This window comes from Hesperophylax consimilis, chromosome 8 (assembly GCF_061612785.1).
Source record: "Hesperophylax consimilis isolate HC1 chromosome 8, BYU_Hcon_1.0, whole genome shotgun sequence".
NCBI lineage: Eukaryota > Metazoa > Arthropoda > Insecta > Trichoptera > Limnephilidae > Hesperophylax > Hesperophylax consimilis.
The window spans coordinates 23316555-23341470 of NC_142843.1; the positions used below are offsets into that span (position 1 = coordinate 23316555).

The window sequence follows — 24916 nt, forward strand, 5'->3', positions numbered from 1 at the left end:
TTTTTTTGATATGGCTGAAGTCGTGAACTCTATCAAAACCTTGTTCCTGTCTTGATTTGATTCATCATCCATTTGATCTGTATTGTTTTTGTGCCCTATTTTTGTCATAGCATCTTTTTTATTGTAACAATTATCCTTTTATTAACTTCGTTTAGTATATAATATATTAATTAGACTTATTCTGTTAGTAAATAAATAAATATGTTAAGACATATATTTACTGTACATTTCGCAACAATGCACACTAAATTATTCTTCTATCGCAGTTAGCGGTTTTTTTTATTTCACTGTAATTTTTGTAAAAATTTCATATTATGTTTTATGTTTTTTCAAAGATTAATTTAAAAAACGTGTAAAACTACCGTTTTTGTTCTGAAAGACTACTTACAATCATTTAAATATGACGAAAAATCCTACAACGCAAAATTAATACCCATGTTTAGCCAAGCAAGGCTATATCATTGTTGTTAAGACTGAGTTATAACGAGAAATTGGCCGAACGTTTTTCGGCTACTGCATTCGCTGGTCCGTCCCTGTCGTTGCGAGCCGACTTTCCACGTACGATGCAATTTGCGATTACGTCCCGAGATAAGAATGGTGGAGAATGAAAAGAGATGCGCTGCCCGCTGATTACGCTCAAAGCATTCTTCAAAACTTCCATTTTTCTCTTCCACAGCGACCTCCTGGACTTGGGGAACACCGAGAGGGTGGCTCACAGCAATATCATTTACTTATGTTGCTAGGTGAATCTTGTTTGATGACATCCACCCTAGTGGGATGTGAACCTTCTTTTCCAAGAGATGTTACTAAGTCGTGATAATGGAAATAATAATAATTAAGGTGGTTTTACTATGAATCTACTGTGCACGTAAGTGCATCATTTCAAATGCATTGTATTAGATTGAAAGAAAGCATCATCAATATTCTGGGGAAAGTTCGATAATGCGGACATAAACTACAGTATTTCATCGTTATTTTACTTTACTTTAACTTTTGGCATTTTGATTTACTTTCACAACCGAGGAAACGGCATGTTGTGGCACTGAGAATAAGAACTTTTGTCAAGAACTTTGTTAAGCTATTAGAGATTGACTTGTTGTTTTTATTCTGACTTTGGGAAAAATGGCGTATCACATCGAGAGTCGAGAGCCCAAGCCCGAGCCCGTATAAGGTGGGACAAAGTTTCAGGGCCACGCGTACAGTTTGTTGGAAACTAGCGCCGAACTGGGGCGATTATGCGGCCAAAGGGGGAACCACAGCTCGGCTCGACCTGCCTTAAATCCTAAAATCGCAATTTTGTTCCCCGCTTTCTCCCAAATCCGTTAAAACATCCGATTTGTTTGTCCGCTTTCAAAAACTAAATTAGTTAATCCGCAAGAATCGAAGCGGGCTGGCCCTAGGCGATGGTTCCCAGTCCCTATATGTCTATATCGCTATATTCTTGTATGGATATTGTCTATTGTAAGTCCCCCTAACGACGACCGGATATTACCACAAAATATGACCGCCAACAGAATTGCAAGAAAATAGCATTCGATGTAATCCAACAATCTCATTTCGGGGATGGTGCACTCGTTCCGAGGTAAACCGCTTAAAAAATGCGCGCATTAAGCGAAAACGCTTTTGTTGCTTATTCAAGCATTTGCCGAGCAGCATTCGGGAATCTTGGCAATAACGATTATGGCATTTTATAAACCATTTTCTCCTTGCAACATCGACAAAGGTTGTCAAATTTATACGCTTCATTATCCACCCATTCAATTTAAAACAGTGAAAAAACACTTTTCACTCTTAAAATGTGCAAAAAACTTTTTTATATATTTTATTATTATTGGGAGGCGGTTTGGGTACCGTCGCCACGGGAACCTTTTTTGGATAACCAACTTCTCTGCCATAGGTCACTCCATGCGGTTCGTTACGTTTGGTGATTTAGCAGGGGTGCTCGGGCTCACACTTTCAGGATGCACATACGCACCAGCTGCGTGACAGAAAGGCAGGTTTGGGTGACCCTTTGATCCCTCCATCTGGTCTCTCGACCCATCGCCTTTTGCCGCAGCGGGGGGGGGGGATATATTCATACGTCCGTCACTCCTTGACACACTGATCCCTAGATTCCTACCCACCCTGCATACCCTTTTCCTTCTCAGAACTTATTATCGGTCCTTTCCTAAAAAAGACGCTCCACACAACATCCCCAAAGACGACATAGACCATGAGGGAAATTATTTTCTTCGGGGCCTATGTTAATATATTCAAAATAATTCTTATATCTAAACAGTAATAACTAGACCGGTTGGTTGAAAAATACATTATTATCAGTGATAATAAATATAACGCCTTTATAAGTATGATATAATAATATGAACATCATCTTATATGGCTACGCGATGTATCGATTCCAGTAGTGCGAATGTACACAAGAGAAGTGGTGTGGGCACAAGAGAAGCACCTGTACCTAGTACCTATGCCAGCTATAGGGTATCGCAGGGAATCGAATGTGTCGTCTCTAATCTAAAACCACGTCTATATGTATTAGCAGTGATATCTCCAGGTCTCCACGCGACGAAAGCAGGGACTTGAAAAATGTTTACGCACACGTGAAGTTCAGTTCTGCCTTTATTTACTGTAAGAAGCCGGAACACCCGGTGCTGAGGAAAAAAGAAAAGTAATTCGCTTTTTTGTTTTGTTTCCAAGCTCCTTATTTATGTAAGTCTAACGAAATTCGATTTAGCTCCTGAAGTATTAAAGCAGGAATATTTGTAGCTTTTTGTTTTTTTTTTACAATAACTCCACACAGAAGGCCGCGAGTAAAATGTTTTTCCTGGGGGCCTAATCCATCTTTAGGGAAGCTGTGTGGAGAGTATTTTTTGAGATAGTAAGAAGAAAACGTTCTGGGATGGAAACGGGTATGGAGGGTAGGTAAGACCCACGGGTCAATGCGTTCAGAGGTGACCAATCCTACCCCATAAACCCGAGCACTCCTTCTAAGTCAGCGAACCTCTTAGGGGTAACCTACGGCCGAGTTATTGGTTTTCTAACAAATGGTTCCAAGGCGGCGGTACCCATACCCGCCTACCAAATTTTCTTTATGTTTAGGACTGTTTTGAATCTTATGGATATAAAATATTTATAATCCCCTATGAAGTTATTAGCGTTACATTCATATGTAATTATTTGTATTCTCATGTTTATTTTAATAAGGAGACTTATCATTTTATGTAGATTAAAACTTTGTAGATAATACTGTTATCGTCATTATAAGGGTTTAGATACTTTAGAGGATCGCATGAGCAGACAATTCATTTGGAAGAAATGTAAAAATAACAAAACCTGTTGTATGAGGAGTCGGCAAAGCAAAGGATGCAAACAAAACAAATAAAATTGGCCGTGTATTCGTATAAAATATATCGCCGTCCCCTGATAGAAGTCTCCCCGTAGTCGTTCCTTACATTTTATCTCAGACACAACCCTGCGATAAAATGAACCGGATTCTATATTCCTCCTCCGTGCATAGTGGTTCTACCAAGCCACCTACTTCTACTGGTAAGGTACTCGTACTTATAGTGTAACCTCTATTGCTACAGCTACTCACTACTCGCTACTCGCTACTCGCTACATGCTCTGGTCGAGGAACGGGATAATATTTTCCACCTCCATATAACGCCATATCGGGGATATCTAAGAAAGAAGCAGATAGCAAAGTCGATTGGAAAAAGATTACAGAATATCATTCAGCTATATTTTAACGTTAAACCGAAGGAGAAGTATCCGTCGGGGAGTTCGGATTACCTTTCACGTGGAAAGCAAAATACATTTGTAAATCCACAAGACGTTTTTTTCAATTACACCATAAAAAGTTCAAAGAATCTAGTCATAAATTATAAAATTTGTTGGTTCGGTTTGACTGTATTACTCGGCCAGGCCGCGATGGGACATGCTTTGTAGCGGCTTCTTTATCATGCGTAATCGCGTTACAGACCCCCCCCCAGTCTGCGTCTGTGGGAAAACATCGCCGAAATGAAACATTTCAGTACTATTTATTTTTTCCGACGCCTACGTTTTGATCTTATCATTTAAAGAACGCTGTTTGCTGCTGTATCATTCATCAAAGCAGGTTTTGAATATATAATTCACTTTCTGAATTTATTTTAACCTTTTAATATAATAAGTTTTACGAGTTTAGAAACCGTTTTATTTCAATATTCCTCACTGGTTTTCGGCAAACAATTTAGTGGCGCTTATCCACGAGTTTTATCTTTATTTTTTATTGCACGCAAAAGGGGATAATTTTTTATCAAATATTGAGTGGAAATATTTAACGGCACGTATGATTTAGTAAGGCGGCTTAATTCAGGCGTGGAGTTCCTAGCAATCCAGCATCTCTGAAAGTTTTATGATACCGCAATTAAATCAATATTATCACACGGAGCTGATACGCCCTCACCCGTGCCCGAGTATTATGTGACCCGGCACCGGCAGTGGCAGTTCACGGTGCCAGTTTCAGCTCCAGCTTCACTGAAATAATACGCTCCATCCCTCACGCTCACGGCTCCGAAGAAATGGAAGTAGAAGTCTCCAGGTGGACTTAACAACTTTCCGCTATGGAGTATTTGAAGAATCTTTATGTCCAAAGTCAATAGACATGCACGGATTGTGAAACATATCGTCCTCGCTCGGCTGCCCCTGCAGCATTGGATTGTAGCTTTTATATGATTTCTTATTTGATTTCTCCTTTGACTTATACGACAACCACTACGGGGCAGCGGAAACGGTTTCATGCAATTTGGAGTTCTGTAAGTGGCCTTTCGAAAATAGGTTTCTGTGGGAATAAAAAGCCGTTTCTAACATCGATTTGTAATAAATTTTAGCTTACTCTATTGAATCTTATTATTGGTTTAAGTTTTGATACAATAAAAAAAACTTTTTGCATCATAAATTCACTCCGCCGCAAAAGGTTTATTTATTCAATTTGATTGTAATTTGTATTTTCGTTAAAACGAAAGTTAATCCATTGTACCTGATACTGTTTTATTTGTAACTGAATGATATAACTATATCTGTGTTAATTTTTATCTGCAACTGTTGATTTTATCTTGCCTTATGTGTTTAAATAATATTTTATATGTCTGGATACTAATTTTAGCAATTAAATTAATATTTTTCTTTTCTTTTTTCCAGAGAGCCTGAGAGACTACTTCAACAAATTCGGAGATATCACGGAGGTCATGGTTATGAAAGATCCCACAACTAGACGATCGAGGTAAGTCTTGGCTTTCGATCCCAATAATTATTATAATAACATGCCATTATTTCCGTAATTAGCAGGCTCGAATTAATCTAAATAAGCTTATGGCACCCGTGAAGCATTTTGGCTGTTGATCAGTGTAATCATAAGCCGTGAGTATCTTAAAAGGGATATTACATTTGAAGCGAAACAGACTATTAATGGACTTATTTATGCCTAATTGCGGAACATCTTGCGTTTCAAAATTATTAAAATTATTATTCCATTAGTACAAAAATATAAGCTCGAATCGGAAATAAAATACTAAACTAAAAGGAATACCTTAAGTACTTATACTCTCTATGGGATGTGTGGGATTGCACTTTTCTCCCCACATCCTGGAATAAAGAATTATTATTATTTATTTATATGTAAAAAGATTTTTTTGATTTTTATACAATACCTTATACTTTTTTTAGTAACTGACCATTTTACATTCAATTAAATAGACGAGTTTAAATATGTCTTTTTAATCTTTGCTGAAAAAAATATCTTCCCTACACAATTAACACAAATGTTAATGAAAATTCATAGTTACTTCTTTAAACCAATTTTGTAAATCTGCTTCAGGATTTCAAATGATTAAAAAAAGGGACAAGCATAGTGAAACCGATAAAAACGTGGTTCTATAAATTTTCAATAAAATAAAATGGCATTGTTAGGTTTTCACGGTTATGCTTAATTTATAAAATATCAGTAGTGCCACAATAGTGTAAAACCGCGTGTCGAAATTTGCCCGCGCATAATTTGTAGGTGTTTGCGTTTCAATAGGTAAGTACCCAAATAAATTATTACCGTAGGTAGGTACCTATGTTAAAACAGTGTTTTCAATTTACGCTTCCCGGATATTGCCACGATACGTTTTATCGAAATGTGTATTTTGCAGGAACCTTTCCGGTGTATTTAACTAGTTATCTTTTCGCATTTTGATGGTGCATTATGAATAAAATGAAATAAATATTAACGGTCTTACTAAAAAACCTCGTGAAATTTTTATTCATTTGATAAACAACCGTGTATGTGAAAACCTTACTAATTTAAACGTAAAATATAAACTTAACACGGTTCATGGAAAGATATATTCCTTGCGGAATAATTAAAGGGGGTTATTTATCTGTTGTATAAACTTGAAATAATATTAATTTCTTCATTTTAAAGATTTCATAAAAACATGTATTTTAGAAACTAGATAAAATTACCTTTTAGATTTTTGTGTTTAAAATAGACTAAAATATTTATAAACTGCAATATTTTATTTTCAAACATGCACAAACATAAAAAAAGCGTTAGGTCATAACAGTGAAAAACTGAAGACTTATTACCATCGTGTTTGTTTGGTTAAGACGGTCTTATACCAGGCTCGAGCCCGGCTTTACTACACCAAAGTTGAACGGGCGTGTAAAAATCTAATTAGTGAGATAATGAGGGAATGCGCTGAACGTCCCTTCTGGGTGGAAGAAAGAGACTCCTTCGGAAAGATCTCGCCCCAGAATATAATATATATAAACTTTAGTGGCATTCGGCTAACATGATAAATAAATAAATAGATAGACCCCACTGAGAGACAGCCTGTGTCCTCACTGCGTTTAACTCTGGTCCTCCATCAATGGGATAAGATGCTCCCACAACCGTTCTACCCATGTGCTGGGTGGAGCCAATGAGTCGGCGATGTGTGAATGCGGTGTGGTGCAGACCACGAATGTTGTCGGCGAATGGCCGCTGCATTCATCCCCGGCGGGATTAATGAGGTCCACAGGGCAACTCTTGAGTCCTGAGCCCAAAAAGACTACCAAACAAAGCATTCGACGGTACTATGATTGTTGTAAGATATGTATATTACTAGTGGGCCCGGGCAGACATTGTCCTGCCACAGACCGCCTTATATATAGACCTTATATGTTGTCGCTGTTGTCGGATAATTTATGCATTTGACACACATAGAATACATGCGCAAGTCACATCCATCGTAGATGTTGTTTTGAAGTTTCATTTGATATCGATAATTGTAGTATCCTGTAGATTCACCTTAAAAGGGGCTTGGATTCAGGATTGATAAAATACGTAAGGCTGATTAATATTTACAGAGATCGTTTATTGCTTGTTAACTGTGAGACTACAGAATACCGAATGACAATACAGACTACCGCCGAAGTGCTCCCCGCACCTCGCGGCCCGTAGGTAGGTACCGAGTACCACAATAATTTCAGCAGATTGTGATTATTCTTCAGTACGATAGAAAATAAGTAAAAATGCGACCGGTACCGTTCTATTCTCTTAAAACTGCCATAGAGTACGTATTTCACAATGATTTTCTTTAAATTGATAAATAATAAAAACGAAATGTTATTAATGAGTTAAAAACAGATTGATTCTTACATCTAAACAATATTGTTGTTTTAAATTATAGTAATGAATTTTAATTTAATGTAGTGCGATTTAGTGAAAAATATTTTTTGTCAATGCGTCTCTTGCCAATATAATACATAAAGCTCACGCATCTTATAAATGAATTACGTCATTTTTTTCCTACAAAAATTCGTTTGTATGTATTTTTGTGTAGTTAAGGCTCAAGAAAAAAAATCGTTTGAAATATTAAAAAAAATATATATTTCTCGACAACAGCGTCACGTGGGTACTTTTTTCTAACTATCCTATTTATCAAGCGAGAACCAACCATACACATTCACAAAATTTTCTTTGAAATCGGTTGGGCGATTTCGGAGATTAGCGTATACGAACACGTGATTTTTATGTATTAGATAACAATTCACATTTCGATTGCATTATTGCATTAATAAATTCATCTGTTTAAAGGTAGAGTTCGTGCACTTATAGGTGGGCGGCCACCCACCGCCCCCTCAGTTCTGATTGTTTATAAGGTATAAAGTATATGCGGTGGGTGGTTGGGTGGAAGGTTGGTTGGTATGCGCGATAACGAACCCAGTCGCGGAATGCGCCGAGCCGTGACCGCTTGCTCCAGCGACCGCGCCGTACAAGAATTTTCCCGCTACCAGTTTCAGCGAAAAAGTTTTAGGAGCTTCCCACAAGAATGGCGAACGAGAAGATAGTTTTCAAGGGATTTTTCTATGCATTAAAATTTCTCAGTCTTCTATTTATGTTCAGCGAATTTAACTGTGACTACGGCGACCTATGCGAGCCATTATTTCAGAAAACGCCCTGCTTGGAGACACTTGCAGGTTCATGCAAGAATTTTTTTTAAATATTGTAGCGATTTATAAAATATGTCAATTATTTAAATGTTAAATATAAACCCATTTAGATGAATCAATGTCTCCATAACAAACAAACTTGTAACTTGTGTGTGTGATTACAATGAAGAAAAAAACGTTTGTGTTTGCATCATCTCGATAAATTGGAATTGTCTCATCAAATTACCCATGCACATCAACTGTAATGAAAGGGGGTAACAATTTTTTGTAATTTCTGTTCCAAGTGGTAATAAATAACGCCAAATCCTGATGAAAGGACCAATAACCTTCCATTAAAAATCGAAGCATGCAGTGAAAAGAATCCTATCCGGCAAACACTTCTCAATTCTACCCCTTTGTCACGAGGTACAGCTGAATAAAATATATTAGGGAAAATTGAATTTAAAAATTAAATTACTCTTGGAATAATAAACACACTAAAAACACTCATAACCATCAAACGACTAATTCTATCCTTGCACAAACAAAATAAGACATATTTACGCTCAGCATTAAAACGTTAGAGAATTTGTCGCCTCCAGTAAAACGTTTTAAGTTGGCAGTTGACGGATATAACAAGCATCTATTATTACGTGTTTACTAAGGTGGCCGCAGTTAAAACACGCTGGTGCTTCCTAGTGGGTTAATTAAATGATAGTCCATTCGAGCTGTCGGTTATTTGAACGGCAGTTTCCCAGTTTTGTGCCTATTTGACTAAGCTAGACGATTACCAAACAAATCGGTCCAAGTGCCTCGGTGCTGGACCTAGTAGAACTTAATTTGATCAATCTCAAATCAGAGAAGTGGAGATTGGCTTCTCTAACCCGTTACACTGGAATATCATCTAATCAATATGCCGATCGACTCCTGTTTGTGTATTAAACGTATTTACGGGGTAATTGGAATTTGATGGCTAAAAATTAGAGAAATATTGAAGCACAGAAGTTAATTTTGTCACATTTTTTGAAAATAGTCATATCTTAGTATTTTAAAGTGTTTCCACATAATAAGAGGCCTCTAAAGAGTCTAAACTAACCTAATATAAGCATATTGTGTTGCGCTTTCTCCTTTTCAGGGCCGGCTCTACGCAGAACGGCGCCTGGCGATGGTGAAAACCACACCGGCGCCGTATTGTGCCACATATAAACAGGAAAATAAATTCCGAGAGATGAGCCGCGAATTATGAGAAAGGAACAAAGCACGCGCGGAACTATTTATATACTATCAGCGCGTTTGCTCCTTGACTCCTTGGCGCCTTCGCAAGCGGGTGCCCAAAGCGGACAGCTACAATTTCGCATACACAGGGCCGACCCTGCTCCTTCATTAGCCAACGTTTCGAAAAGCATTAAGGTGGCGGTTTGCATCACGACGCGCGACACCACCTGCCCAGGCAGAGAGAGACCACCTTCCTTTCTTCTGTCTCCTGTCTCGGTACCTGTAAGTCTTTGTTTAACAAATACGTTATGGAAATCACTTATCATCCGTTATCGTAAATCCACGATGCTCTTATGTTGACATTTTGTTGTTGTTAATTGAAAGGGAGTTCGCTAATTCGTAAAAATCTAATTCGATAATATTTGAACAGATTTAAATATCAATTGCAGTTAAGACGGAACCCTCACCGCGTATTTCAAAAATTAGCATTAACTACCAATCACCCTGCATACGTATAGTCCGTGTTTTGTGTAAATACCTAATGTAGGACGTATATATGCACGTCTGGGCCGTGTTTATGTTTATTCACTGTTAATACTCATAACTCGTGTAAGACACGGCTGTAACGTGCAGCGCGGTACGTTTACGAACGAACGGTGCTAATTATTGGTACTGTCGGCGGCCATTTTGCCGAAGATACTTACACCTTCTAGACGTATAATAGACAGTTTTCGTTTCACATTCAAGTTGTTATCAGCGTGTTTAGTGTATTTTTGTTGGTTGATAGCGATTGATTGTTCTATCGAAAATAACTTTATGGCAGTTATACGAATATTCAAATCGACGTAATAATGATGTAGCGAATAAAAATGTTGCCGACAAGTCTACAAAATTATTTAAATATTTTTTCTGATTTCTTCTTATAGTTTAAGACTAACGAGTATCACCTGAATATTCTAATCAATTATATACATAATATTAGATCGGTTAAACTTAATAATTTCATTCGCCGGAATTACGTAATATACAGTAAAACATATTGTGCAGACGTACTAATCTAAAAATTATAATAATTATGATATTACATAAATATGTAGGTACACGGAGATGGCAAGAATAAAAATCTTGTATAATTATTCGTTTTCCTGTTAAAAACGGGTCCGAAAGGGGATTAAATTGATAAAGTGTAGAATTAATGGGTATTGTAGTTGTAATGTATTCCGTGTGTAAGGATCCATTTCGTAATTTGGTTTTTAAAGGAATGGGGTTGACTCACGGTTTTTAGGTTTTCAGGGATAAGGTTAAAAATTTTAGGAGCTAGGAAGAAGAATTGTCTTTTAGCTGACGTAATTAATTAATCATACATTCCTTCCTTAATCCGTTAGCTGCAACTATGCGTCCAATTTTTCAATGATAAATATTTCTGTATTTATCCAAATAAATACGTATGTTATATTTTATTGTTTTATCCAATACAAACTGGATAACATAATTAAACAACTAAAACATGCATCTGTGTTTGTTATACGGTATTTGAAAAATTACACGTATCCGATCAGTAGAACCCACAGGCAAGTGAGGGCTTAACGACATTAAAATTAGTTTTTCTGTATCAAAAAAAAAATGACGAAGGTGTAAGTTTTCAATGTGAACTTGGGTTAAACGATAGCTCAATATACCCGTGATGTCACGAGCTGCTATTCAATATATTTCACAATAATTCGATTGTCAGTCATTTTATGTACTGCGACGTCGCACTCTTATTATTACTGCGACGTCGCACGCTTATTATTACTGCGACGTCGCACGCTTATTTATCGGCCGGCGAGATTCTTCTCAAATATCATAATTTTGACGGCAAATGTCTTCGGTACTATTCTCCGAAAATTGTAACAGTTCTTTTCTCAGCATGCTCTAATTAATATGACATATTTTTGTAAATAACATGAAAATTCGTTGTAAGAGACCACCAAATTGTCTTACTTTAGCGTGGGTATTTTATCGTCAATTTATAAAAGAAACAATTTGTATTAAAATAATGCAAAATAAAATGAAAACTCTGTTCATTGCATTTAAATAAACCGAGAGACACTAGACCAAGCTCCACTAGTATGCAGCAGCATGGCGTTTGTTTATCTCGATATTTTTGCTTTCACTTCTGACGTTAATGTTCGCAGAACGAGCATTCTCTAGTTTACTAAGCTGTTGGTTTATTAATTTTCATATGATATTTATGCCCGTGTAAATATGATAGTTTAGCTACCTACTCCAGGAGAGCATGTGAGGCAGAAAGTCCCAACGGTCTCCCCCGCAACCCTATCTTGTTTCCCCCTCTACAACCCCGGTACAGTATTTGCTACCCTCTTGCATATGCACAAGTTGGGTGTAAATTGTATTTCCAACTTCTTGTACGGGTATAACCCCGCGCTATCAGACGGCCCCAGCGCGTGTTGCTTTCTGATTAATTACAAGATGAAAATCGTTAACTCGGCAAAGCCTCAAATGCGATTTGGGACGATTAGAATTAAATTGTGGGAGAAATTCAAATTCATTACAAGCGAACGAGCCAATACTCGAGCATCTGAGTGATATATACTCAAAATTCACCACATCCAAATAAAAAATTCAAAACCCACACAAATATTCTCACAAATTGAAGCTCATTGAAATCAATGTTACATGAATGATGCATATATTTGTTTACCAAGATAATACCTATCCATCGAAAATTGATTTCCTTATTGATTTAATTTTTACTAAAAATATTAACAACTTTATTTCACAAAAAAACGTAAAAATCACGTATTTTGTGGAGTAGCGAGTTTTGTTTCAGTTCCCCTCATTTCATCACAGTATTTCCATTCGTAGAATATGCAATAATTACGAGGGTATGAAATCAGAAGCCACCATATAGCATAACATCGTTTTAATGAAGTTGTTCATCAGGGTTTGCGTTTTTTGATAGGCATGATTAAGCACGCGTTTTATCGGATTATTATATTGCCAGAATAATGATCATGCGTTATTTCTACCAATGTATCTCTATTACTCCGAATGTATTAAAAATATCAATTTCAATCATTTTATTTTACAACACAAACGTTTTACAATTATGAAAATTCACCAGTGAAGATATTTTGAATGTATATTTCTTCAGTTCAGACATTTTTATGAACTGTCGTAAAATTAAACGTGGCATCCTCTTAACTGTTCATAACGATTGTTAGAGTATAATAATTTTAAACGTAAAACTCCTCACTAATTTTAAAGTTTTTTTTACGAGCAATAAAGAAAATTTTCTTTTGAGAGCAGGTACCGACCTACAACGTAATGCTAACATAAAAGTAACTTTATGCACAAATTTTAGCTTCAAAATTTTAATACAAAAGATACTTCCAAGCTACTAAAATGCTTACTAGTTACAGTAGACGATAAATTGAGATAATGCAACCTAAAATTGTGGAACTCTTATATTATTACAGTACATTCGTTTGTAGTACAGATCTTATAAATTTTGGAACGGGTTAGGTACCCGTATATTATAATCTAAAATTTCACGCCCCAGTTAGATACTTTTCGTTTTAAAAATTATTAAAAAATAGTGGAAAATTTATGCAGTTTTTATTTTGTCAAATTAATAATTTATTTTTTTTAGAATCATTCAATGTGTAATGTATTACCGTTACTTTTAAAGTTTGTGAAATAAAATCGTAACAATTTTGTTTGTTGTGGCACTCAGTTATGTATTTAGTAGTTCTGCCATAAAAATATGATACGTTCATAACTTTTAGATCATAATAACGATTTAATCACCGCGATGTACATAAATTAATTGTTTTCGATACTGAAACGTTTTCTGTTAAGAAGAAATTGGAATATTGCACTTTAATTTACATGAGTCGATACTAGTAAGCTCAAAAGCGCAGGGAAATGTATTTGAAAAATTGTATATACCTATATATATATATATATATATATATATATATATAAAATTTATTATTAATATATATATATGTATATATATATATATATAAATATTTATTTTTGAATAATATTAGTAATTGGATAATTTAACGCAAAGACAATTAAACTTATTAACAATTCAACACAACGACTATTCAACACACCTTTAAAAAGTGATGAAACAAAAACTAGGTTATGTAGGTTACATAAGACAGGTTTATATTTTTTTTCTTCACTTTTAATGACTTTATATACTTTTTTAAAGGTGCACTGAATTGTCACTGTGTTGATTTATTATTATTAATATTAGAAAAAAAACTTTAAATTTAAATGAAATTCCACAAACTTAAAAATTAAACTTAACTTAACCACAAACTTAAAAAAAAACTTAACTTAAAATTAAACAATAATATATATTTTTATGTTTAAATTTATTCTGAATATGAACAAAGTAATGTGTACCTACACTATTTAACAAAACAATTATTTAAACTTTCAGTGCAGTCTTAGAATATTAACTGCTTAACTTTAGTAAAGCTTTAATTTGAACCGAAAAACAATAGCGTTCCTGGGTATCTGCTTTAATTCAAAAGCCTTGCAATCACACTTACTATGTCTCTATCCCGACTACTAAAATTAATATAGTTACGAACGATGCAGACAGTTCAAATATTGCACCGCTTACTGTTTCGAAAACCTGCATTTGCACTTTCATATCCGCAATTTAAATTATTAATTAAATCCGAAATTGAAACGGCACATATTGAGTCAGACTGGAGGCGCCCGGATTCGGCGCCCGCGAGGAGACCGGCCGAGGCGCCATTCGGAGTCAAAACGTAACAACACTCAAATTGGCGCAATATAACGACAACATGTAATCAATTAAATGCTTGCCCTTTTACACAACACTAAAGGAATTAAGTGAATTGATATGGAAGAAATTATTCCGCTCTCCTTCCATAATTATATTTTAGAACCGAGAGCAGAATACTGTTTACTGAATAATAATAATACCTGGATGACTTTTATAGCGCCGTTTTTGTGCAAAAACACCTCAAGGGGGCTATGCAAATACTCTCAAACGGTGAACCCAGAACCGGTAAGTTCAAGTAATTCACGCTGCGTTTTCTGAATTTCTTGCTCAGTTTCGTTCTCTCTTGAGCATGATCCTTTAAAATACTCGTATTTAAAATAACTGTAAAAGATAAGACAAGACGTATAAGCCTGTGACAGACCACGCTATAAACAGTTTCGTGACATAGCCTATTTCAGCATATCGCTCGCCATATATTCCCATTGGTAGTGTATGGCGAGTGATATGCTGAAATATACCAAGCCACGTTGCGTATAGCGTAATGTGTCTCCTACCACATTGTTTTAGAAGCTCTATAAGAAAAATAACTTAATTAAAATTTTGTTCCATGATATTTCATCAAAATGACAATTAAACACACCTTTAAAAAGTTATATAGAGTCATTAAACCTACTTAACCTAGTTTTCGTTTCATCACTTTCCATGACTTTATGTGACTTTTTGTAGGTGTGTTGAACTGTCATTTTGATGAGATACCCGGTCACTGTATCCCCCATCTTTACCAGGGCAAAAACTAAATTATTTTACACAAATTGACAGATTTACGAGAAAAAAAATATTTTAAAAATCGAATAGGACACAAGAACATATTCAAACAGTCCTTTATACACCGAGCCATTAATAAACCATTTCATTGACTGTTTGATTGCCGTCGCCTCGGATAAGATAAGTAAGAATTTTATAGTCTACGATGAAGTCTGCACTTTACGACGTTAACATTTACTTCGCGTATGCTTTACAGGCGTTTAATATCGCGGTTTTCATCAATATGCAAAGTGATGCAACGTTTGTGTCACCAGTCCTCGCCTCAGATAGATACCGAGTAATACCCATTACTTTACTATTCATATGTAAAAGATGCATCAAAATGATGAAGCGGTTTATTCAAAGAAAATCTGATGGCATTGGCATCCACTTGTCGACGTTAATAAATTAAAGAATTCGAGCAGAAAAAACATATTATGAACCGTCAGTTTTTAAAACACATTTATTAAACAATATAGGTCTTTTCTAATGGGCTTTGTTAGAGTTATGCATTCAACAAAAACGAGGTTTTTAATTTTTTTTTATATTGCTTTTGAAGGAAATGACGTTGAGATATGTACATAATTACGTATTATGTTAGACGTAAGACCAAATAATAATAAGTTTTCTGTAGATTAAACAGATGTACTCTCCTATCATTTGCAGTAAAAATAAGCTGTACAAATTTCACAATTCCGCGCCGTTCGTTATTTTTAGTGAAACTTAAAAAGATCTTTTCCGCTGTAAAGTTGAATGTTATTTTCAGGTACGACTTCGACAAGTTTGTGAAGAAAAAATCCTCTGTTTACTTTCGTTGGAAATCGGATAAATTCGAATCTCATTGTTTAGAAAAGTCACCTCCAAGCATCCCTATCTTGCTCTTCTTTAGAGTCATCGATCTATTTCAGGCCCAGTGTTCTCGCGTGATATTTTCCTTTTACCTGTAAACTAGACCGCTGGATCAAAATATAATTTAGATCTTTCATCACCAGTGCATGCTCGGTGCAATCAGTGACTGATGCTCGGTGGTTGATAGCTGATAGCTGACGGCTGATGGCTGATGCCTCATGGCTGATGGCTGATGGCTGATGGCTGATGGCTGATGGCTGATGGCATATGACAGTCGTTTCTACCACACGCTGTCGACACTAAGCCATTAAATGGCTACGTTATCATCATTTTTCAGAACCATCCATGATTGAAATCATTACGGGGAAGGTGACGATGAAAAAATTAAACATATGCTGAGAAGAATAATACATTGTTGATTCATTTGTTATTTTTTCTGATTCTTACTTATTTTACCGTTTTTTTAATAATATTAATTACTGATGGATCATAATCACGTTTGCTTCACCGATTATTTCCGTTCTTATATCTTTGTCGGTTTGACAGTAGGTCATTAATCTGTTTTTTTTTATATCTTTATTTTATTTTACAGTGATGACCCATCATTATATGAATAAATACTTCACTGAGATTTCTAATAAATTTTCACCCACTGTTGCTGCTTACCCTTTACTAGGATACATTAAACGAAGATTTACTCCTGTACATAAAGTAACAATAATATACCTACTCAAAGGAACATGTAACGGTTATGATTGACTAAATATGTGTTCCATCCGAAACTGCTTCCGAATTGCAGCTTCAAATGAACATGAAATATCAACTGTAAATGAAATTAAAATCATTACGAATTTAATGATGCTTGTCGGAATTGGGTGATAGTATGTGTAAGGATTGAAATATATGGAAAGAAGGAAAAAATATGCAACATAAAATATAGTAAGTTCAAACACAACACAATCATATGAGTTCCACCGCGGTACCTCCAGATTGTATCGCCTCAAAAATGAAAGAGTAATTCAACGATATGAAGCACTTTCCAAATAGTCAAATTCATTCCTTTCAAAAATTATATACACGATAAACAGCAACAGCTTGTTTCCAGTAGTTCAATTCTTCCTCTGTTTTTTTTCCAAACAAATGCACTCGAATTTACAGTGTTCTTGCTATTGTTTCAAATTTCAAACACTTTCCCAGCAAGATGATGGGAAGGGATAGGTAGGAAATGGATAAATTACATGCCGGTAGGAACTAAGCATACTCTCATTTTAAATCCAAACAAAATGCGTTAGGTACGTATATTTCTAATAAGTAGGTACTCTTACATCATTATTCGCCCTGGAGTGTTTTATCACGGATTATATTGGGTAGTACCCATCTAACTAATCTTATCTAATTTTAAAAAAAAAGCTAAAGCCAGCACGATCTGCGATATGATTCTGAATATTGTATGAAAATTCATAGTGCCAATACTTTCGTCAGGATAACACTGAAAGTCTGAGTGTATAGCCCAGAGCTAAAGGTCTTTTGTTCTACCACATGCCAATAACTATTATCACTACATACAAGAGTCGGTACTTGATGAATAAAATAACATATCAATATTTCCATCCATAGACAATGTAACTGCGAGAAAAGCATTTAATTAAAATTTAGTTCGCATTTTCAGAAACTGGATCGGTTATTCTCGTCGCCAAAACATCACGACCTTACTGAAGAACCATAGACATATGAATTAATTAAATTGTAGAACCGTAGATACATAGAACCGTTGAATCGTAGAACCATAGATTCACAGAAGAATCGAACGGGGTGTTCAGTTATGCAGATATGCATTTTTGGTTCCAGCCCACAAAACCTTGTTATCAATCAATTAACTTTGGTTTTTCGATTAGCCGGTTTCCCCTATTCCAATAGCCATATTTTATTCGCTTGCGAATCCAATAATTGGTTGCGTCGGGAAAATCACCAGAGCAGAAGTTCGCGGAATGGAAAAATTGCATTTATTTTTCTCTGTTGACCGTTTGTGAAACGATTTTTTCAGTTTCTCTCCAGTATTCATAACATGAAAGCATGATGAAATATTAATATACCATTTTATTTTTTTGTGAAATGCTTTTGGTTCACGCTTTAAACTTTTCATATTCAAGTAAATCTTTTTTTTAATATAAATCGGTTATTTTTTTAATAATAATCTCGATTTTCTAATACCCACAATACAGTGTATGAATTGAACCATCTGGCAATATGCATATTGGAGCCATTTCCCTTTCAATTTATCCGTTGAAAGCGATTCTTGGTTTACACAAGGAGGCCACCTTGGAAAGGTGAAGGAGTAATACCAGATATTGGTATATATTGGAATCGGCCAAGGCACGACTTCTCCTCGCCTCGTGCCATGGACTGTTGGGAGACTGAAAGACGCATCTCTCTCTATGCTTGAACGCAGAACAAACAATAATATGGCGGCTTATTTCCCGTGTTTTACTTTGGGCTTTGCTTGATCCTGGTGATCAAAAGTAAAAGCTTTTATTATTTTATTTCCAATTCAAAATGAACAAAGTTTACGTCGCTTTTCCGTCACAGCAAAACCTCGTCGTTTGGGAGACTTTGACAGGCGATATTTGTTATTTATTATCAGGGGGGTACCTTACCTAAAACCGCCACATGTCAAATATACTGTTTTTCATGCCGTTGTTACAGACTTCCATTTCAGCGGTTTACGACAGTTTTGGACGTAAAGTTTGGAAAAGGTAAAAAAAACACTTCGGTATATGCTTTGTTACACATATTGTACAGGTCGTTTATTATTTATGAATATAAAGTCATTCGGGATGTCAATATCCGTCGAATAATGAAGCAATGAAAACAAACCACTACATTGCGACGTCACGCTATGGCGAACAATGTTGTGATTTATTCTACGTAATATCTATATAATCTTTGTTACAACCTGAAACATCATAGGATAACGCGAAATATTTTACAAGAATCAGCAAGTTATGCAAAACCACGTTCATTTGGAAACGTCGTGAGATACTCGTAGTAAAGTTATCTATTTTATTTATTTGTCCCGCTAAAGTACACAAAGGAGTCATGCATGCATAAAATAATTGGTCGAAAGGGAATAAATGCAAGTGGTGGTTTGTTAGTGCGGGGCCTTGTGCAGTTGGGCATAAGGCCCATTTCTACTTATCACTAACAAGGCTATTCTAAAGACATTCACGCCTGAACCGCCACGCCATTTTAGACGAAACATTACGCTTTTTAACGAAGTCGAGAATCTCGTGTCATTGGATTTTATGTTTTCATGAATACTCTACCTCTAAATTGGTAGTAAAAGTCTAGAGTTAGACGGAAGTACGTTGTACGTTGGATAGCAGCCTACTAGGGTGAGGTACGGCTGTACGGTATGCATCCTACAGTGAATATTTTATGAACACGATAAAATGTGAAACGTACATTTATTTGCAAAGAAAAAATGTAAGGGGATGACAGAACAAACAAAAAATTTCATGGAATTATGAAGTATTTGTTTTCAATATATTTGAAAAAATTAAATATGTATATTTTCAATATTTATAGGGCTTTTGCAGACATAATACAGTTAAAATAACGCAGAAATTTAATACCTAAGTATATACAAAAATATCATTTGATCATTAGATACAATAAATCGATTGACTACATTTTGCACCTCCAGAGCCTTAACTCTGCTTGGTTTATAAAGGTTTATATTTCACCAAATGGAACAGTTCTATTTGAAGTCATAAAATGTATTAAAGCGGACTTATATTGGAATATTGTTAAGTTAAATATATCTACAATATCGTATGTTTCCCAAATTTTGGATTCGTCTCATAGGCGCGTAATACTGAAAAGTTGTAGAGGAATTGCTAAAATAGTATATTAGACACTGTCTTGCCAGGAACATGTAACGAAATTAAATGTAGCAACTCAGGGGTATTCAAAAACGAATTAATAATTTTAATCGAACATATTAAATCGCAAATAGTACTTCGTTGGGATAATTTTGATAACTTTAATGAATAAAGAAGCTAGCCATAATCTAGGCATTCTCTATGCATACCTATTCATAAATTTACATATATTAAGAATGTATTTTGGTATACTCATTTCTAGTGTCTTATACAATTTTTTCATAGTGTAGATACACATTGACATTAATTTCTTAAAACGAAAATATTTCATAGCAGGTACGAGACGTTTACTTTCTTACTCTACAATAAAAGACCGACGAGTATTTAAGTGAATATTAAATTATCAAAAAAACGTTAAAAATAATCTGACAAATAAAAAACACAAGAACTTTGTACTTTTCCGATTACTAATCAAGGAGTTCCGTTTTTACCTCATTTCTGTGATAATGCCTGGGGCTTTATTAAATCCAGCCGCGCGCCTCGCCTCAAACAAACATTCCAGCAATGTATATTTCAAATTCATCGCATTGCCTTACATCAATGCTCCAACAGATTATAATCTTGATCGGCTGAAAATAATTTTACTTTTATTTTCCGAGAATTTTGAACACCACCTATAAGTACTCCACATAAATATATGAAATACCTTTTCTTAATCTATCTAGAAATCTGAAAATTATTGACACTTTGCGTGTTTCGGCCTGATAGCCTCGTGCGCCGGGGCCTGTATTTGGAAGACGTTTCCTGGTACGTTAAAATTTTATATCGCCTTTGTTATGACGCAGTAAAGTCGTTTATGCCCTGTATGCATTTAAATCGTTTCAACACGTGAAATATACGCATCGCACGAAGTCGCAATCTAGCCGCTAGAAACGCAAGTGGCTTGGCTTAAAATGCACTTTTCCTTAATTACTTCACAATTGCCACCTTTGTTTTTTTGGAGAAAACAACCTATTTTCATTTTATGGGTTTTCAAGTTATCGAAATAAAGTGCTTACTTTTATGCAATATTTGCAAAATTTGAGGCCAAATTTAAAATCTAATATTTGACTGTTAAAATGCTTTGTTACGAAGTTTTAAAAACCTAACGCAGCAAACGTATTGATTGTTGTTAATAAAACATTGAAAAAAAAACAATTCGTTAATAATATACTCGGGCATCGAACAAAATTATACAGAAAGCGAAAATTCAGAAACCTGAAATAAATCCTTGGAAAACGAAAACGATTTTCTAAAAACCGAAATATTCATTTCCACCTGGAAATTTTAATCCATTGTACGTCACTTCACGTCATTCATTCAGTCATTTAAATGAAATTTCCGCACACCCTAATCTTCGATATATCAATCGCTTTCAGCGCGATATAAATGGAAATATATTTTCGCGCATCGAAAAATATTCATACTGCGGGGTTTATAACACCGCCCGCCCTTACCCGCTGCTAGCGGGGCTGGGTGCGCCTGCTGAACAGACTAAAGTGAAGAGTGAATCCCTCTCATTTAGCACTCGGAGTATTGTATGGAGGTCTTTGCTTAGCGGATAAGCTTCCCTTTGATAGGACCCCACTACCCACAATACACCCCGCCCCACCCACCTTCCATCTCCTATCACCACCGCCTCCTATCGACACCCCAACCTTTTTACATTTTTACGATACGCGGTGGATTCGGCTGAATGGGGATACCGAACCGTGAAATGCAGCTCTCGACCGTACCAAACGACACCTTTATTTAAATGAATTTACATAAACATAATAAAAAAGACCCCAATTATACATTTTCAGCGCTTGTATTTTTAAAGTTTGAACGACCAGTCGTAATCAGTATAATTAGCATAAAAGAAATCACAGCATCCGAGAAGTTCTTAATCAATCTCAATCCTGTCACTAGAAAAACTCAGGTAAGATGATACTAGCATACGTTTAGGATGCCAGCAGAACAAAATCCACTATTGAAATCTATCAACAATTTCAAAGGTGGTCGCACAAGTTTCAGATGGGGAACACAGATGCGAAGGACATACTAATAGAGGATAGCGCTTTAGAACTACACTAGGAAACGCAATGCATTACTGACTCAACCAATGATGAATTAGAAGATACGTTTCTGAAATAACGCGTGTGGTTACATCGAACTATGTCCAGTGGACATACTATAGCGGGCCGTTCATATCGCTATTTCATTTGTACACACATATTTTTGAATGTCTCTCCTTTTTATAAGCAGTGCTATATTTTTTGTTCGATTAGTATGAATATTTAACTTGTCTGGTATTTTTTATGTCTTTGGGTACATCATACATATTCCCTGGAAATGAATACAAAGGCAGCTAATAGCAATAATAACGACAAAACGCAACACAACCCCAATCCCCAGAAGTCTGCAAATGTAATGCTATCGTAATCATATCAAACACTCGTAATAATACTTGCAATAATGATAAATATTTAAAATGTGATAGATTTTTTCAAAACACAGTAGGTATGTATCAATCGTGTCTTTAGAATGATGTTGCATGGAATTCCAAGAAATAAGCATTACGTTGAAGCGAGCTTTAAACGTAGCTCTTCCGAATGAATGGACAAATAGGATTTAGCACTTAAAAGTATACGGTAAGGCCACTCGCATTATCCCTGTAATATTCGCAATAACCTCGTATTAACCTGTTCCTAATTGTGTAATACTTAACGCATCGATTCTGTAAAACCTAAGTAGATTAGCGATACGGAATCCAAACTCCCAAGCAAGAAGCGCCTATTAGAGGATCCTGTTAATCCAACAGCTCAATTGACCCCACCAAGGGATGGCAATTCTGGACCACCCTATAAAGCTTGTACGATGAGTGATAATCCTTTACTTTATGATGATTTATTCGTTGTTACGAATTAATCATCCCACAGAAAATATTATGTGTTCATTGATTGAGGTAAGAAGCAAACAAACATAATTATCGTTGTTTGGCTAAGCTTTGACGGAAATGTTTGAACGTTTCTCACATCCGATTTTTGGACCATCTTTTACAAGAATTCTTTTAATTCGTCATCATTTTATCGAAGAAGAAGATAAAACTAACAAATCTAAATGAACCATGAAATACAGAAAATAAAAATATAACGGCATCAACTGGGAATCGAAATCCGGATCTATGTCATACCGGGACATCTACAGACCATTTGAACCAAATTATTATGAGTCATATTTGAAATTCAGAATTAACAAAAGTATCTTGCAAATAATTTATTCCCATATTTTTTTCAGTTTATTTTAATGATCACAAAGTTCTAAAAAATTAGTTTGCTATCTAGTTAGTGTCTCGGATAAAAATATCCGATTTTTATTTATATGGGACACCTATTGAATTTTTCTTAACGTCTAAATAAATAAAAAAAATTTACTGTAACAATTGTATTTAACTTTTAAAGGTAATACCCATCCATGTAATGTACCATTAAAGAAGAAGATAATACTAACAAATCCAAACGAAACATGAAATAGAACAAGACACAGAAAATATTATCTTCCTCTTCAACGATATATTACATTTATAGTTAAAGAAAGTTTTTTCCAATAAACATGAAATATCAAATATAGTTTATATTTTCAACTGTCAACACAAATTGGCGTTTTGGATCAAGTTTCTTAAAAATATATACTAAACAAGCTTCGCTCATCGAGGAGGCAGAGCGGTGACTGTCGTGACGTACCTGGAAGTACAGGGTTTTCCAATAAGAGGTGCTATTTCGGTAGATGTTACTTTTGAAGCTGTCATTTTTTGACATTTGACAAGTAGAAACTACGCCATTAATAAAAATTGAACAATACACGCTTCAACAACGCATTGAAATTATTAAAATTCACTTGAGTGAATCAAATGCAAATCATCTTGAGTGATGAGGCCCATTTCCACCTTGGTGGATTCGTCAACAAGCAAAATTTTTGAATCTGGGGCTCGGAAAACCCAAGAGTTATTGTTGAAAAGCCTCTCTATCCTCAACGTGTCACTGTTTGGTGCGGTTAATGGTCCGGCGGAGTCATTGGACCTTACTTTTTCGAAAATGAGGCTGGAGCAACAGTTAAGGTGAATGGATTGCGCAATCGAGAGATTTATTTTTATTTTTTATTTTTTTTTTATTATTATTATTATTTTTTTTTAATATATATCATAGTTACATTAATACATACATATTTTGCGATATATCATATTTAGGTACATAGTTGGTCATGTATACCTTATCAGAAAAGAGGAGCTCTTGTGCCTGATAAGGGAGCCACGATTCTTACTTAGATTCAATGTTATGTGTAATATATATATATAAAATATATATATATATATATATATATTGACCTCTTCCCGTAGTATGTTGATCCAGTAAGAAGTTGTTAGACTAAGTTGATCCATCTTTAACACCATATAACTTGGCTATTGTGGAATACATCTGAATGAATTGGCAACAGTGGTACAATAATTATCAATGTTGCCAGTTTGCCAGAAAAACCATTTGATATACTGTTAATAAAATTTTCAAAATTTGTATGGAAATCGGATGCATAATTTATGTTGATCTACCCAAATTGGCATACTTATGTTGATCTCATATATATTGATCTATTCCCGTAGTATGTTGATCCAGGTAAGAAGTTATTAGACAAAGTTGATCTGTGTCCCTATATATGGTTTTACTAAATGAACCAATCAAGGGGCAATCGGTGGACTGTTCATCACAAGGTTTTATGTGATTCCGTAATCTTTTGTGATATTGAACTCAAAGTATTAGTCTCTAGAGTCGAATATCGCATGAAATGACTGTGAAATGGTACCGTTTCAAATCAAAATGACGTGTGTTGCTTGAATTGTTTATAAGAAATGTATGCGTATTTAGATTTATTTTAACGAAAA

At 35.2% G+C, this 24916-nt stretch overlaps 1 protein-coding gene across 7 annotated transcripts in view; it reads left to right on the plus strand.

Moving 5' to 3' along the window:
• The window catches only part of Rbp6 (RNA-binding protein 6), a 648561-nt gene that overhangs the window by 155461 nt on the left and 468184 nt on the right, over positions 1–24916 (plus strand). For 6 of the 7 annotated variants that reach the window (XM_089635054.1, XM_089635053.1, XM_089635056.1 and 3 more), the window contains exon 2: positions 5179–5260. In XM_089635054.1, the coding sequence (XP_089491180.1) occupies positions 5226–5260 (35 nt within the window). In that variant the 5' untranslated portion in view covers positions 5179–5225. Of the gene's footprint in view, positions 1–5178; positions 5261–24916 lie in introns of those variants that run through there. The other variant, XM_089635060.1, reaches the window with a different exon arrangement.